Source organism: Ursus arctos, unplaced genomic scaffold (assembly GCF_023065955.2).
Source record: "Ursus arctos isolate Adak ecotype North America unplaced genomic scaffold, UrsArc2.0 scaffold_22, whole genome shotgun sequence".
NCBI classification, from domain to species: domain Eukaryota; kingdom Metazoa; phylum Chordata; class Mammalia; order Carnivora; family Ursidae; genus Ursus; species Ursus arctos.
In genome coordinates, this window is record NW_026622897.1 from 14,699,138 (window position 1) to 14,714,273 (window position 15,136).

General features: G+C 49.2%; 1 protein-coding gene across 2 annotated transcripts in view; it reads left to right on the forward strand.

Annotated features, from left to right (window-relative positions):
- CBL (Cbl proto-oncogene) overlaps nt 1-14,982 on the forward strand; it is a 79,081-nt gene extending 64,099 nt beyond the window's left edge. For both annotated transcript variants that reach the window (XM_057317015.1, XM_026505572.4), the window contains exons 13-16: nt 4,502-4,642; nt 5,008-5,108; nt 5,807-5,989; nt 6,866-14,982. In XM_057317015.1, the coding sequence (XP_057172998.1) occupies nt 4,502-4,642; nt 5,008-5,108; nt 5,807-5,989; nt 6,866-7,140 (700 nt within the window). In that variant the 3' untranslated portion in view covers nt 7,141-14,982. The remainder of the gene's footprint in view (nt 1-4,501; nt 4,643-5,007; nt 5,109-5,806; nt 5,990-6,865) is intronic.
- The last annotated feature ends 154 nt before the right edge of the window (nt 14,983-15,136 follow it).

Here is a 15,136-nt window from a genome sequence, read left to right on the forward strand (position 1 = left end):
CTGAAACCAAGAATAGTACTGAACCCCGACCGTACCCCATGTTTTCTTCTATATATACATACATGGTAAGGCTTAGTTTATAAAGTAGGCACACAAGAGATGAACAACAACAATAATGAAATAGGACAGTTACAACAGTTTACTATAATAGAAGTTGTATGAGTGTGTCCTTTCTCAGAATACTGTACTATACTCACCACCCTTCTTGGGGTGATGTGAGATAAAATGCCCGTGTGATGAGATGAAGTGAGGGGACTGACGTCGGCATTGGGACATAGTGTTAGGCTACTATTGACCTTCTGATAATACATCAGAAGGAGGATCATCTGCTTCCAGACCGCAATTGACTGTGGGTAAGTAAAACCACAGAAAATAAAATTGCAGATAAAGGGTGACTACTGTACCACGTTTTGCTTATCCGTTCATCAGTGGGTGGACACTTGGGTTGCTTTCACATTTTAGCAGTTGCAGTGGTGCTGCTGTGAACTTGGGTGAGCAAACACTCTTCAGGGCCCTACTTGCAATTCTTCTGAATATATGTGTGGAAGTAGTATTCCTGGATTATGTAATTCTATTTTTAATTTTTTGAGACCCCATCATACTGTTACCCTTGCCCTTTTTGTGGTATCTTTAGGCTTTTCTACATATGAGATCATGTCATCTGCAAACAGGGAGATAGTTTTTCTTCTTTTCTGATGTGGATGCCTTTTATTTCTTTTTCTTGCCTAATTGATCTCGTTAGAAATTCCAGTACTGGGATGCCTGGGTGGCTCAGTCGGTTAAGCATCTGTCTTCAGCTTAGGTCATGATTCCAGGGTCCTGGGATTGAGTCCCGCATCAAGCTCCCTCTGCCTGCTGCTCCCCCTGCTTATGCGCGTGTGCTCTCTCTCTCTCTCTCTGACAAATAAATAAAAATCTTATAAAGAAAAAAAAATTCCAGTACGTTCTTGAGTAGGAATGGTGAAAGTGGACATCCTTGCCTTGTTCCTGATCCTTCAGAAAGCTTTCGGTCTTTCACCGTTGAGTATGATGCTTGCTGTGGCCGTTTCATATATGGCTTTTGCTAAGTTTAGGTACTTTTATTCTTAGTTTAGTTGATTATTTTTGTCATAAAAGGGTGTTAAATTTTGTCAAATGCTTTTCTGCACCAGTTGAGATGATCGTGTGGGGTTTTTCCCTTTCGTTGATGTGGTGTATTTATTAATCAGTTTTCATACGTTGAGCCATCCTTGCATTCCAGGTATCAATCCCATTGATGTATAACGATGTATAATCCTTCTTATATGCTGCTGAATTCTTTCTGCTGGGATTTTGTTGTGGACTTTTGTATTAGTGTTCATAAGGCTATTGGTCTGTTGTTTTCTTGTAGTGTCCTTGTCTGGCTTTGTGCAATGATTGTGCCATCCTCACAGAATGAGTTAGGAAGTGTCCCTCTTCAGAGTTTTGGAGCAGTTTGAAAAGAATTGGTATTCGTGGGGCGCCTGGGTGGTTCAGTGAGTTAAGTGTCTGCCTTCAGCTCAGGTCATGATCCCAGGGTGCTGGGATCAAGCCCCGCATCTGGCTCCCTGCTCAGCCGGGAGCCTGGTTCTTCCTCTCCCTCCTCTCTCCTCGTGCTTGCTCTCTCTCTCTCTCTCTCTCTCTCTCAAGTAAATAAATAAAATCTTTCCCAAAAAAAGAATTGGTATTCATTTTTTATTAAATATTTGGTAGCATTCACCAGTGAAGCTGTCAGGTACAGGGCTTTTCTTTGTTGGCTGATTTTTGATTACTGAATCCATCTCCTATAAGTCTTTTCAGATTTTCAATTTTTTGTGATTTAGTCTTGGGTAAATGTTGTGTTTCTCGGAATTTGTCCACTTCATTTAAGTTAGACAGTGTTTTGGCATTAACTGTTCACAGTACTCTCTTAAAATCCTTTTTATTTCGATAGAATTGGTAGTAATATCTCCACTTTGATTTCTGAGTTTTAGTAATTGGAGTCTTCTCTTTTTTTTCTTAGCCCATCTAGATAAAATTTGTCGGGTTTGTTGATCTTTCTGAAGAACCAACTTTCGGTTTCATTGATTTTTCTCTGTTGTTGTGGGGGTTTTTTCCCCTCTGTATTTTATTTACTTCTGCTCTAGTCTTCATTGCTTCCTTCCTTCCACTAGGCTTAGGTTTAGTTGGTTCTTTTCCAAGTTTCTTAAGTTGTAAAGTTAGGTTGATTTGAGATCTTTTTTGATTTTTAATGTAACCATCAGTACTATAAATGCCCTTACCACTGCTCTGAGTTTTGGTATGTCATGGTTTTGGTTTCATTCACCTCTGTTTTCTTATGTCCTTTGTAATTTCTTCTTTGATCCCTTGGTTGTTTAAAAGCGTATTGTTTGATTTTCACAGTTTTGTGGAATTTTCAGTTTCACTTTTGTTACTGATTTCTAATTTCATGGTGTTGTGGTCAGAGAAGATACTTTGTATATCCTTTAAAATCTATTGAGACTTAATTTGTGGCCTCACATATTGTCTGTCTGGCAAATGTCCCTGTTCAGTGAGGGGCCATGCATGTACGCTGTTGTTTTTGAGTGGAGTGTTCTGTTTACGTCTGTTAGCGGTAATTGGTTTGTTATGTTGTTTAAGTACTGTTTCCTTGCTTCTGTCTAGTTGTTCTATCCATTATTGTGGGTGAGATACTGACATTTCCATATATTGGGGCTCCTGGGTGGCCCAGTTGGTCGGGCATCCGACTCTTGGTTTCGGCTCAGGTCATGAGATCAAACCTCACATCAGGCTCCAAGCTCAGCATGGAGTCTGCTTGAGGTTCTTCTCTCTGTCCCTCTGTCCCTTACGTCCCCCCTGCCCCCATGTGCACAGGGTCACTCTCTTCTCTCTCCCTCTCAAATCTTTTTTCAAAAAGTTCCTTTATTCAGTACATTATTATTTGATAGGTTGTCCCCTATTTTTTCAGTATCATAAATAGTACTGTAGTGAATAGTCTTGGTTATTTCCTTAGGGAAAATTCTTAGAAATGGAATTTCTGAGTCCAAGGGTATGCATTTTGGTTAAATATTTTTGCTGAATTACACTCCAGAAAAGTTGTACTAATTTATTTCTAACACTATATAAGAAAGTACTTATTTCCCTGTATTTTTGCCAATACTTGGTATTTTTTTCTTAATCTTTTCAGGTATTTCCCACGAACAATTTATTAAGAAAAGTTTCAAGCATAGAGTCAGGTGACAGATTTTTACAGTGAACGTCCATATACTCCCCACCTGGGTTCTGCTATCAGCATTTTCTTATCCTTGTTTTATCACACATTTCTCTCTGTACTTTTTTTTTTTTTTTTTAATCTCTACACCCAATGTGGGGCTTGAACGTACAACCCTGAGATCAAGAGTCTCATGCTGCGTGACTGAGCCAGCCAGGTGCCCCTCTGTACTTCTGTCCATCCATCAGTCTGTCTTTTGGGACACATTTGAGAGCAAATTGTAGACACTAGTACACTTCCGCCTTAAAACTTCAGCCTGTGGTGCACAAAAAAGTAGTATGTAGACATGAGGGGGAAAATCTCAAGTTAAATTATAGGGACTGTCTGGGTTAGGTTTCTGTAGCATTTAAGTGTCTTATAATCAGCTATTGCTTTCATAATTAGGGAAAATAAACATTGAATAAACACAGGCAAATCCAGGAGGTGCTCCTTCTAGTTCCAGAGTGTTTAGGATGTACAGAAAAAGTATAAAGAGGGAGGGAGGAGATACTCTAACTCGCATTCCCAGTAGCATTTGTGTGTGTGTGTGTGTGTGTGTCCGTGTCCGTCCGTCTGTCTCTGCACACCTGCGTGTTTCTTAGTTTGTGGATTTGTTTTGTTTTCTTATTTTTGTCTTTGGTCTCAGGGGATGGGTAGCAGGAGAAGTTTTGGTTCAAAAGTTCCTGGCTGAGAGCTTGGGGTATAACAGCAAGATCTCTGAAGCAGGAGTCAAGATGGGAGGAGGTCTGGTCTCAGATTTGTTGCTAGGCTACCAAGGCACCTGATCTCTATTTCAGGTGTTTCTTACGTCAGACGAGGAGAAGAGGTGTTTATACTATGAGATAACATATGAGAAAGCTTTTGACAAGCTGTATATTCTTTGAAACTGTAGGTAGATTCTAGAATGGGGATTTGGTAGAGGTTCCTGGCATATTGTCTGAGAGCCACTGCTGCTGCTCGTTTGAGGCCCGGCAGGAGAAAACCTGGCACTCCAGCCCTTGGGCAGGGACTCCCGACTTATCTGGGGCCTGAGACCAACTAGTATCAAGTATTGTCCCCGTGTAACCCATCTCAGACAACGTAGCGGCATCTGTGGTCAGCTGAGAGCAGACATCTATTAGTGCCTTTTGTAATGACCTTTCTCGGCCCGGAGAAGGAATAGTTCCCTAGGTGGCATCCGTTCTGCTCTGTCAGATTTGAGTTGTGGCCTGGGTTGAAGGCAGCTTGTTAATTGTTTTCATTTTCTTTCTCTGTCTTCTATTCTTCATCTTCCAGGCCTCTTCCTGTGCCAAAGCTGCCCCCTGGGGAGCAGTGTGACAGTGAGGAGGACACCGAGTATATGACCCCCTCCTCCAGACCTCTAGGGCTTCCAAAGCCAGATGGGAAACGGCCTCTGGAGACAACCCAGAGTTCACGGTAGGTTCACGACAGTCCCATCTGGGAATGGGGTGACAGCATGCACCTGCTTGGCTGCTGCCTGTGTGATGTCATCCAGCCAGAATTAAAGCAGAAAGATGTGTGTAGCCCCTAATGTTCGGTCTCTTGCAGCTATAAGCGGTCCCACTTACACTTCCTCACTGTCGCAGTTATTTCAAAAACACGTCTATTATGCATCAGAGGAGTCAGTCTTGGGACATTTATTAGTGATCCTGGCAAAAGGGGTGTATGTTCTCTCGATAGACTCAGGGTCTAGAGTAGTGAGGAATAGATGAGTCTTAAGAAGTTTGCAGGTAACAGAGCTCTGTTTCTGAAGATCGTGTGCTCCTTTGCTTCTGGTTCAGAGCGTGTGAGTGTGACCAGCAGACCGAGAGCTGTACATATGAAGCAATGTATAATATTCAGTCCCAGGCGACGCCGCCTGCCCCGGAGAGCAGCTCCTTCGGTGAGTAGCTGTTCTGCCACTTGGAAAATCATTGCTGTGCCATCGGAATGAGCCTCTAATATTTGGCGGTTTGAGACAGCTTGATCTTAGCAGTAACTTCTTTTAAATAATTTCCTTTGCAAAATATCTTTGATCCACGGGCAGCAAAACCCTCTCCTCTCTTTTATTTCCTGTTCCCACAGCAAGTTCCCTTTGTGCTTTTTCATCCTTCCAGGGCCTAGAGACATTCGGGTTATAGGGCCTGGGCCTGCAGTGCCGGCAGCTCCCTTTTATTTCCTTTGCTTTTGAGCATTGATGAAATTCTTTTGTGTGTGGGTGGTGAATACTCCATTCCCGTATCAACTAGTTTGTCAAGTAGAAAGTTCAAGAAGGCAGCATACACAGGCCCTTTGGCTAATCCTCCAGGGTACAGTGCCGTTAGAAATGGAGAATGGATGCTATGAGATGGTGCGAGTCCTTGGTGTCAGCGGCCTCCACCGTTGGCAGGGGTAGCTTTCGCTCCGTTCAGGAAAGCAGAGCTGCAGGACTGGTGTAGACCGCGTTTTCTCTGTTCTCGTATCCCCACCCGCAGGGCCTCACGTGGTGGTTGGCCCGGGGTAGACAGTCGGTAACTTTGATGCCGTAGGTGCGGGAACGGATGGGCTGTGTTAGCGGATGGGGTGTGGAAGAAGGTGATAACGGCACGCACTTTTCTCCAGGCGAAGGGCATGTGGCTGCGGGCCGTGCAGGCGCCGGCCCCGAGGGATCAGAAAATGAGGAAGACGGCTATGACGTCCCTAAGCCGCCAGTGCCGGCCGTGCTGGCCCGCCGGACCCTCTCAGACATCTCTAACGCCAGCTCCTCCTTCGGCTGGTTGTCTCTGGAAGGCGATCCCCCCACACGTGAGTCTCCAGGCCGGCTCGGGTTTGTGCCGAGTTGCCGGATGGTTCCTGGTTAGGAAGTCAAACTGGAGTCCAATTCTTTAGGATTCTGCCAGACTTAGAAAGGAGGTTTTTCCTTAAACCCTGGCTCCTCCTGGCTGGTGGTAGGTGGGACTTCTGGTTCTTCCGAGTGTGTGTTAGGACCCTGGTGACGAAGCTTGATGGTTCAGAGCACGCGTTCCTGCCTTCCGGACCCTGTCACTTCGCCAGGAGGGCGTGCTGGCTCTGGAGAGCCCGCGGAGTGGGCTTGGAGCCCAGCCCGCGTTTGGGCCTTGACCGTCAGGGGCTGCCCTCGCACCTGTGGCTGTCTGGGAGGGCGGCAGCCGGGGTTGCTGTCCTTTCGGAAACTGAAGCCCGCGCGCAGACAGCTGGCGAAAGACAGACAGCATCCAGTTGCCCGAACAGGCGGTGACCCCACCCACCTGGCCTCGCTTCCTGCCGCTCCACGGCAGCTCAGGCGTCTGTGTTCCTTCTTTGTCAGCGGAGAAGTCTAGTGTCTTCTCTGGCCCTGTCAGAAACGTCGTTTTAAATCATCCAGGCACTAGCGCGCGAGCCCTCGTTGCGAAGTGTATAGAGCGCGACGCGGACGCAGGTGTCTGCGCTGGGGACAGCAGTGTCCTGTCAGTGCAGCAGGTGCGTGGTATATTTAGAAGGTTGCCCCCGCCAGGAGGAGGAGGAGGAGGCGGCTAGCTGCTGAAACGTGGAACCTGTAAAGCCCGGCCCTCTGAGAGCCCCAGTGCCCCGTTACAGTAGGTCCGCTTGGTCCTGGCACACGGTTCCTGCTGCAGGAGGGCTTCCCCCCACATTTGCAACTCTTTTCTGTTTGATTTCTTCTAGACTTCGCTGAGGGTTCCCAGGTTCCTGAGAGGCCTCCCAAACCGTTCCCTCGGAGAATCAACTCGGAGCGGAAAGCAGGCAGCTGTCAGCAGGGTGGCGCCGCGGCCGCCTCCTCGCCGCAGCTCTCCAGTGAGATCGAGAACCTCATGAGCCAGGGGTACTCCTACCAGGACATTCAGAAAGCCCTGGTCATTGCCCACAACAACATCGAAATGGCCAAGAACATCCTCCGGGAATTTGTTTCTATCTCGTCTCCCGCCCACGTCGCCACCTAGCACAGCCCTGCCCGCGGTGGCGTCAGAGGACCAGTGAGCCGGGCGCTGTTCCCCGGGTGGCCCCTCGGGGCAGAGGTTCCCTTGGAGCCTTCACAGTGAAGTCTTGCCCTCTCTGTGGGATTCCACATCTGTGGTTCCAGGATTTCAAAGCAGTGGAGTGAACGTGGAGCAGCTAGTGTGTTTTATTATTTTATTTGTTTTGAGCGTGGATTTGAAGGTGTTCTTCAGTCCCCACTTAGAGTGTGGATTTTTATTAAATGGTAGCCTACCAGGGGAACAGTCCAGAAAGCGGTGGGAGAAGTATTGTGCTGTAAATCCTCACGGGGGGGCTTGAGACTCCCTGGGTTAAGGGTGTGTGTGTGTGTGTGTGTGTGTGTGTGTGTGTGTGTGGTGGCGTGTGTCCTGTGATGATAGGATGACCTGCTGTATGTGTTAATCCCGGGCAGGGACTTAGCGCAACAGGAAGGAACCGTCTAAAGACTTCCATCTACTGTGGTATGAGACCCAGCCCCGGCGTGTAGTACAACTTCAGCACTCCCCTGCGGCTTGGATTACCCTGTGCATAGCTCGAGTCTTGTATTTTTAGAACACCCTCCCTCTGTCCTTTCCCCTGCCTCCTGCTCCTGCTCCGTGTCTGTCACTGGCAGTGGCCAAGTGGCTTGTAGGATGTTCTCTCTTACGTGTGGTGGTGTGGATGGCTTGGTAGATAGGTGGGGCAAAAAAGAGGACTGTTGCTGTCTCGTTACAGTCCTGTTTGGTCCTCGCAGCTAACCCCGGTCACTCCAAAGCACTGCGGCTATAGGAGCATTGATTCTGTTGCAGTACGACGTGTTAATTACCCTAATTGCACAGTGACCGTGGTGAGGTAGAGGCCTTCAGGTACATTCCGCGCCTCCCCAGAACATAGTCTGCGGGAGCCCGCCGCCTTCGTGCTGGGTGTGTGCGCTCACGTAGGTCCTGGGTGTTCGACTCACTGGGAAGGGAAGAACATTCGTTTCCAGCCTGGCTTTCTGGCCCGAATACCACAAAACTTTTAGGAAGCTTCATTCACATGCTCCTTACCTTGTTATGCAGAAGATGCACGAAATCGACAGTTAGGATTTATCTGTTTGGTTTGTCTTCCCAGTGAATGAGTTCCAGCTTGTGTGGGCATCTCCCTTGGGACAGGAGTGAGGTGATACTTCCAGAAGGTTTTTGTCCTTGCCCGTGGAGGGGAGGGGGTAGCACCCCTGGTAGCACAGCACTGTGCTGGTAATTAGCACCAGTCCTACACTGGTAATTACGCGGTCCTACACCAACGACGTGGTTCTCTCTCGGGCCTGTGGCTTTGGGAATGGGGCGTCCCCTCCCCTCTTCACACTAGTCCTCTGTGCTGTTCTCGGACCGCGTTCTCCACGGTGATTACACTCTGTAGTGTGCTAAGATGACCTCACGGTGGCCCAGGATGTGAGAAGCCAGCAGCTGATGTGGGTGCAGGTGTGTGAGGAAGATTCGGGGCCCCGCACGGGGCAGCCGTGAGAAGGTTCCCTCAGGTACTGTGAGATGAGCCTTGGTCAGCGCTCTGGCCTGTCTTTGCTGACTTCCCAGCAGGCCGTACCCTCCCTCGTGTCAGAAGCAAGCCTGCTCTTGGCTACATCTGCCCTCCTCAAAATCTGATCATCAGGCTTTCGTCTTTAAATGCAGACAGAAATGAATCTCTTGAGGTCCGTTTTCTTTCCCATCTTTTCGTCTATGGAACTAAAATGTTTTCTGACTCTTCTCTTGCCTCTCAGCGGTTCCTAGACCTTTTGGCTTTATGTTCTTGCCTCAGAGCCATTCACATTCCCAGGGTGGACGGTACGGGACCTCTCGTTGACTGGCCACGGCTCCCCAGTCGGCATGGCGGGGAGCGGGACGGTGGCCGTGAATGGGAAGCGGTGACCTGGCGTCTCCTTCTGAGAGCCAGTAAGGAGAGAGTTTCATTTGTGCTTAACGCTCAGTTTGCATTTTGTTTAGATGCTGAAGAGCCAGACAGAGAACTAGAAAAAATGGCAGCATTTTCCGTGCCTGTCCACTCTGGAAGTTTTCTGTGTCTGCAGACGTCCGTCGTCTGAAGATGTGTCAAGAGAACAGAGCCCTGGTTCTGCGTATCTCTTGCCGAGCCGGTGTATCCCACATCTTCTTTGGAGATTGTGTCCTTCCTCCTAGAGGCCAAGGGCAGGCTCATCCCTGTTTTCCTAATCGAGTACCCCCGTGGCTCCTGGGGTCGGCCCTGAGACCGGGCTGTCAGGTGCTAGGGTTGGACAGACACGTCAGTGACCGGCTGTCTGCTGCGGTTTTCCGGGCATTAGACCGTTCTGTGAGGTTTGCTCCCCTTGGGTACTCTGAGGACAAACCTCGTCCATGCCTGAGACTGCCAGCATCACCTCAGGAAAGTTTGCACGTGGGCGTTTGTCTTGAGGGGACTTCCACAACTTTAATTTCTTAACTTTTCTTTGGACCAAGGCACAAGTAACCCTTCTTCATCTTCCAGTTGTATGGCAGTTTCTAATTCCTGGGCTCTGCTCGGAATTTAAGATTGCCCTTTCAGAAGTGGGCTCTGAGTTTTGCCAGTTTGGGCAAATCCCTCTCCTTTCTCCCTCCGAAGTGCAAGTGGTTCCTTCTCTGGTCCCTTCCCCGATGGGTAAGATAAAAGCCACTTGGAGGTTTTGTCAGATGCATGAAGCTCTTTTCAGTGTGATCTCCTCTCCCTCTGTCTTTCTGGCTTGTTCTGCACAGGCTGCCTCGTCGTCGGGTGGCTGCTTGGCAGTAGGTCGTCTACTGCTCCTGCCAGGCTGCTTCCCGGAAAACCTGTGGGCTCTGTGATCTACCTCCCTTGAAGAAATGAGGAGATCAGGCAGTTTTTTGTCTCAGCATTTACCTGTTAATGTTGATGTAAATAGTCTGTTCTCCCCTGGCCCTCGGTCCCCCCACAGCCCCGCTCGACACACTCTGCGCGTCTGTGCTCTTACCCACACAGCCTCGGGGCCCAGGATGGGGGAGAGTGCTCTTATCAGTTAGCTGTTCTGTGGATTACAATTTTTGGAGGGGGGTCGCCCTTCTTCATACTTATTTATTTCCTCTGTAGAAAAGTAAAATATAACCCATGGTCCACACAGCAAACATACAAGTGAGTTTTTGTAAGTTTGCTAGCAGAGTAGGGACCAAGCTCTGTATTCCCTTTAAGGCACCATTAACAAGATCGACACGTGTTCTGGGTGGTCAGCACAGGTGTTGATGCAGAATATTCTCCTACCTCACGTCATGACAGTCAGGGTTATAGACCTTCTTCCTAAACTGCAACTTCCCCTTCCTGCCATTGGCTTCCGGCCTCTGGAAGCCGCGCCCCGGGCAGAACGGCGTTCGGACGGTCGGCCCGGCTGTGCACCAGGTAGCTTCTTCCTTCGGCAAATGGCTGTGAGTGATGCCCACGTGCGGAAGTGCGGCTCCACGCTCCTGCCACCTCGTGGGGACTTCCCGAGGCCGGTGGACTGTACGTGGGCCGCCTGGCCCTTGCATTTGGCCCCAAAATAGCCCTTCCCAAGAAGATTGTGCGGTTTGTGTTCATAGCTCTTTCACATAGACATGTATTTCCTTATAGAGCTGTCCTGGGTAAGAGCAATTCAGGCTCTTCCGTGAGCCCGTTGTCTTCCTAGAGGCTTGATCACGTCTGGGAGCGTCCGCGGTGTCGTGCCCGCCGTCCAGGATGCGTTGCAGTGGAATCTGTGTGGTGGCTCAAGGCGCAGAGTGACTCCGAGTTGCACAGTAGGGCAGTTAAATGTGGAAGCGAAGCATCGGCGCACAGTCCCCTCTCCAGTCTAGTGCCTTCCTTGATCTTTTTACTGAACGGCTTTGAGTCTTTAATCCCCCTTGTTGCGAAGTTTCCTTGTCACCCTCCTGGGACCTGTCACCATCTCCCATTCTCTTTGGGACTTGTTTCCCAGTCCTTCAACGACCTTTGCAGCTAATCCCATGTCCTAGAAGGGCTGAAGGTGTGGGAGAGACGGGTGGACACCTGTCGTTGGGTCCTGGTCTTGAACGGGTATATGTGCTCTCCCAAGAGCCAGGCAGTAAAATAGATGGAACTCAGTCACTTCTCGGAAATGCCAGCCTTTCCCTCCCGGGGTAGGCAGCTCAGGACCCTAGAACTTAGGACCAGGATGCACACGTCAGCGTAAAGTGGCCCTGGCACGACTTTGACCTCAGCCTGTGTCGCAGTCTTTCTTTAGAAACGCGTCAAGCCATTTGTGCACGGAGGGGAGGGTGCATAGTGAGAGGAGGTCACGGTGTTGTATCACTGACTGCCCTGTTCAGGAATCCTTAGATGTAAGAAGCAGGTATCCAAGCTAAAGGAAGGGAGTCCGAAGGATGCAGGGTATTTTATAGACCCTGGTATAGGAAGTACAGCGGGTTCTTGAATGGAGCTGGGACTGTCAAAATTTTCACCTAGTCCTTTCTCCTGCTTGTCATGCACTGCCCCGGACTGGCCACCCCAGTCTCCAGGTCCACGCGACCTCCCGGCTCTGGAGATCACCGTGCAGATTCCCAGTGCCTCTTACTCCTATTCTCAAGAAAAAAACACGATGAGCCCTGCACGTTGCTCTGGTGTCTACCCCTGACTGGCCAGCCTGGGCGCAGGGGGTGGGTGGCAGTGGCCTGCCCCCTCTGCTGGGGGTGGGGGGCGCTCTCTCGGAGAAGAGGCTTCAGACGGGATAGATAACCTGGAAGTATTTTAGTAGCAAAACTGCTGTCGTACTGCCCTTTTTTTTTTTTTTTTGAGAGTGGAAAGGCAGGGCACAGGACTGTATCTGGGACATTGAGGAAATTCTTAGGTTTTGCTTAATTTGGGTTTCTGTTCTCTTTGTTGCTTTATTTCCTATTTTAATTCCCTTTACCAGTCTTGGCATCCAAGGTTTCTTACCTCCCTCTGCAGGAACAGTTTCCTCTTCCGGAGCTAGTCTGTTCTTAGGTGACATTTCTTCACCTTCATTCAATCTCAGGTGTTTAGCCTTCTTTCGTATTATTTGGAGAGCAGATCACAAACCCCACTGTAGCCACCCATGGACTTCTGGGCTCTTTTCAGGTGTTAGCGCTGAAAATATATTCATTCTGTGGGCCTGTGGCCCGTGGCCCCTCCAGCCCTCTCCTCACCCTTGCATTTGGTCTGTGCTGCGGGAGGAGAGCTCTGCAGTAGTCCCCTTAGGCCTTCCGAGGTACTTCAGAAACTACTGCCCTGTAGCAAGAATATGTTGGGACAGTTTCAGGATGTAAATGAGACGGAGATTCCAGTTTAGAGGAGAGTTTTGACCGAGAGCTCTTTAGACCAGAAACCTTGTCTTCCCCGTCCACTTGCTTGCTTTGTAGTCCCGTATCAAAGCCTTTATTTGTTGGATTTTCACAGAACTGCTTCTGCTTGCCTAAGTGTTTTGATCTTACTTACCTCATCCTAGGGCCTGGCCCGTGTTAGTAAGGCATTTCATAATTACTTGTAACTTTTTTAAACTATTGGAGTCGTTTGGAATACACAGAAGTAACCTAGTAATCCAAAGATACACATTGAGGCACATGATGAAGGGTGGGTCGTCGGCCTTTGCATTTGATATTCTGGACTTGGCTCCAGAATTAAGGAGCAGAGGGACAGCAGCGTCATGGGCCTCTGTGTCCGAGGAAATCTGGGTTGGTTTCAGAAGGGAGTAGCAGTGTTTGTGGTTCTAGTAAGTAGCACGGGAGTGAGGTGTGGGGAGACAGGGACGGGAAGAGCGAGCTCTGCGTGGAGGCTCAAGCACGTTTAGCTGGGAAAGTCAGAGAGCCCTTCTGAAGGGCCAGCTGTACGTGCGGGGTAACAGCTGTCTGGAGATCTCCCTGCCCCTTCCCTTGGGTAGTGCTTGAGAGAAATGTGGCGGACCACTCCCTCTTCTTGTACAGAGCAAAGGCTGAGAGCCAACCTCCGCTGTCCTGCTGATTCGGCAGCCAGACAGGTCGCAGAGTTGTGATGACCCGGCTCCCTACTCTTGACTTCTTCCTACAGTGAACGTGAGCCGCACCTCTGCATTGCCTCTCACAGATTCTCCTTCCACCCCTGCACCAGACAGGGAGACCAGACAGGGCCAGGGGGGTGGCTCAGGATGGGCCCCCTGCCACGCCTCAGGCCTCAGGCCTCAGGCCTGGCACCACCTCTCTGCTCGGCCCTGCCGAGGGGGCTTGGGGATGGTGTGCAGGCCAGACCACGTGCCAGTGCTTCGTGCCCTGCCATCCGTGTGTGTCTGCTCCCTCCTCCCTCCCTACCTCTGACCCTGTTGTGGGAGAGGGTGGCTATGCTCATGGCTGTCTTGAAACTGAAGAGGCAGAGAACTACTTAGGAGTCTGGAGACCACATGTTTTCTCCTCCTTGGCTTCTTCCTTCTGCTGTCTGGGTAAGCCCGTAGGCACAGTGCCCGTGAGAGTGGATGCCTCCTGACCTCCCCGCCTCGGTGTCTTGGCCTTGACCTCCTACTGAAACGTGGTAGCTGGGAGGTACATCCTACATTTGCTTTCTGGCTGTGGTGACTTGGGATTTTTAACCTTATATATCTTTTTCCTTTATTCAGAACAGAACAATTTTTAGCACACTGAAAAAAAAAAAAAAAAAGCCAAACATTTTGTGCCTTTCTAAGGCAGCACTGTATCCCAGGCTGCATTTTAGGACTTAATATGGAAATACCAGAGTCTTAGCTCCTCTACCTTGAGTGTCAGTCCTTAGAGTCTAGGGGGGGAGGAGGAGACGCTGTGGGGGGCTGGGGAGAGGGCACCTAGGTGCGGCAGGGCAGCGGTCCCTTCCCCCTGCCACCGTGCTTTGTCGGAAGAAGCGAGCATTACCCTGGGATCATTTGGTTGGTTCCAATCAGAATCATAGTTAATCAGGTTGAATGCTTTGTCTCCAGCAAGAGGAGAGACTGTTCCAGGATTTCCAGGAGGGCTCTGGACCACTTCAGGCATGCCAGCCTCCTGGTCCCGAGGACCCAGCTGCGTGGAAGAGGGTAGGACAGACTCTGCTGACAGCGGGAGCCATTTGTTTGTTTGTGTCTTTTCTTTTTGCTGGATCCTGACCTGGCCTAGACCTCCTGCCTCTCCCTTCAGACTTGGCTTTCCTTTTATTTGAAGACTTCGGTCTTAAAGCATTAAGCAGCCAGTGCCCTTGGCGGGGTCCAGTTTTCCCCTGGGAAAGGCAGCAAGGCCCCCGTGCCAGAGCCCAGCCTCAGGACTGTGGCCGCTGTAGGTTTCAGCAAAGAGGGAAAAAAAAAAAACGTTTTCTACATATTTTACTTCTCCCTTTCCCTTTTCAGTTCTTCCCTGCCTTTAACTAATAAGGAATTGGGAGAGAAACCATTCTTTCTCAAGTCCTCCCTCTGTAGGATTTTGACATTCTTGGCCTGGGTGGGGCTGAGGAGAGCTTGATGCTTTCTCCAGAATAAAGAGTCCCAATTTGTATATCAGTGTTAAAAATAAAACAAAACGAAAACTTAGATGAGATTTTTGTGGACTATTTTAAAAATGTGTCATTAATATAAAAAAAGTTTATATTAGCAGTATTTAATCATTCTCACCTGTAAAGAATAAGAAAAACAGAAGGTAAATATTCTTACAGAAGAGCAGAGCTTTAAGATTCATTTTCAATTTTAAGTCCCTTTTGTCTTGCCAATGTATTAATGTTTAGAGGTCTGTTATACTAATGTTATTTATTAATTTTTTTTCATTTCCATACACAGTTAACTAAAGAGCTTTTTCAAGCACCCATGTCTGTAAAAAAAAAAAATATTTTTAAATAAAGTTTCTTTTGTTGTAGCAGACCGGAGTTCTTGCTCTTCTGTGGGGGTGGGAGAGCGACCGACTCGGCCCGGCCAGTCGTCACGGTGAGTCTGCTGCTACCGCAAGGCGGGTCTGCGCAGCGGGAAAGCAGGGAGAAGGGCCGTCGCTCCTTGTCCACAGCCCCGCCAGGCCC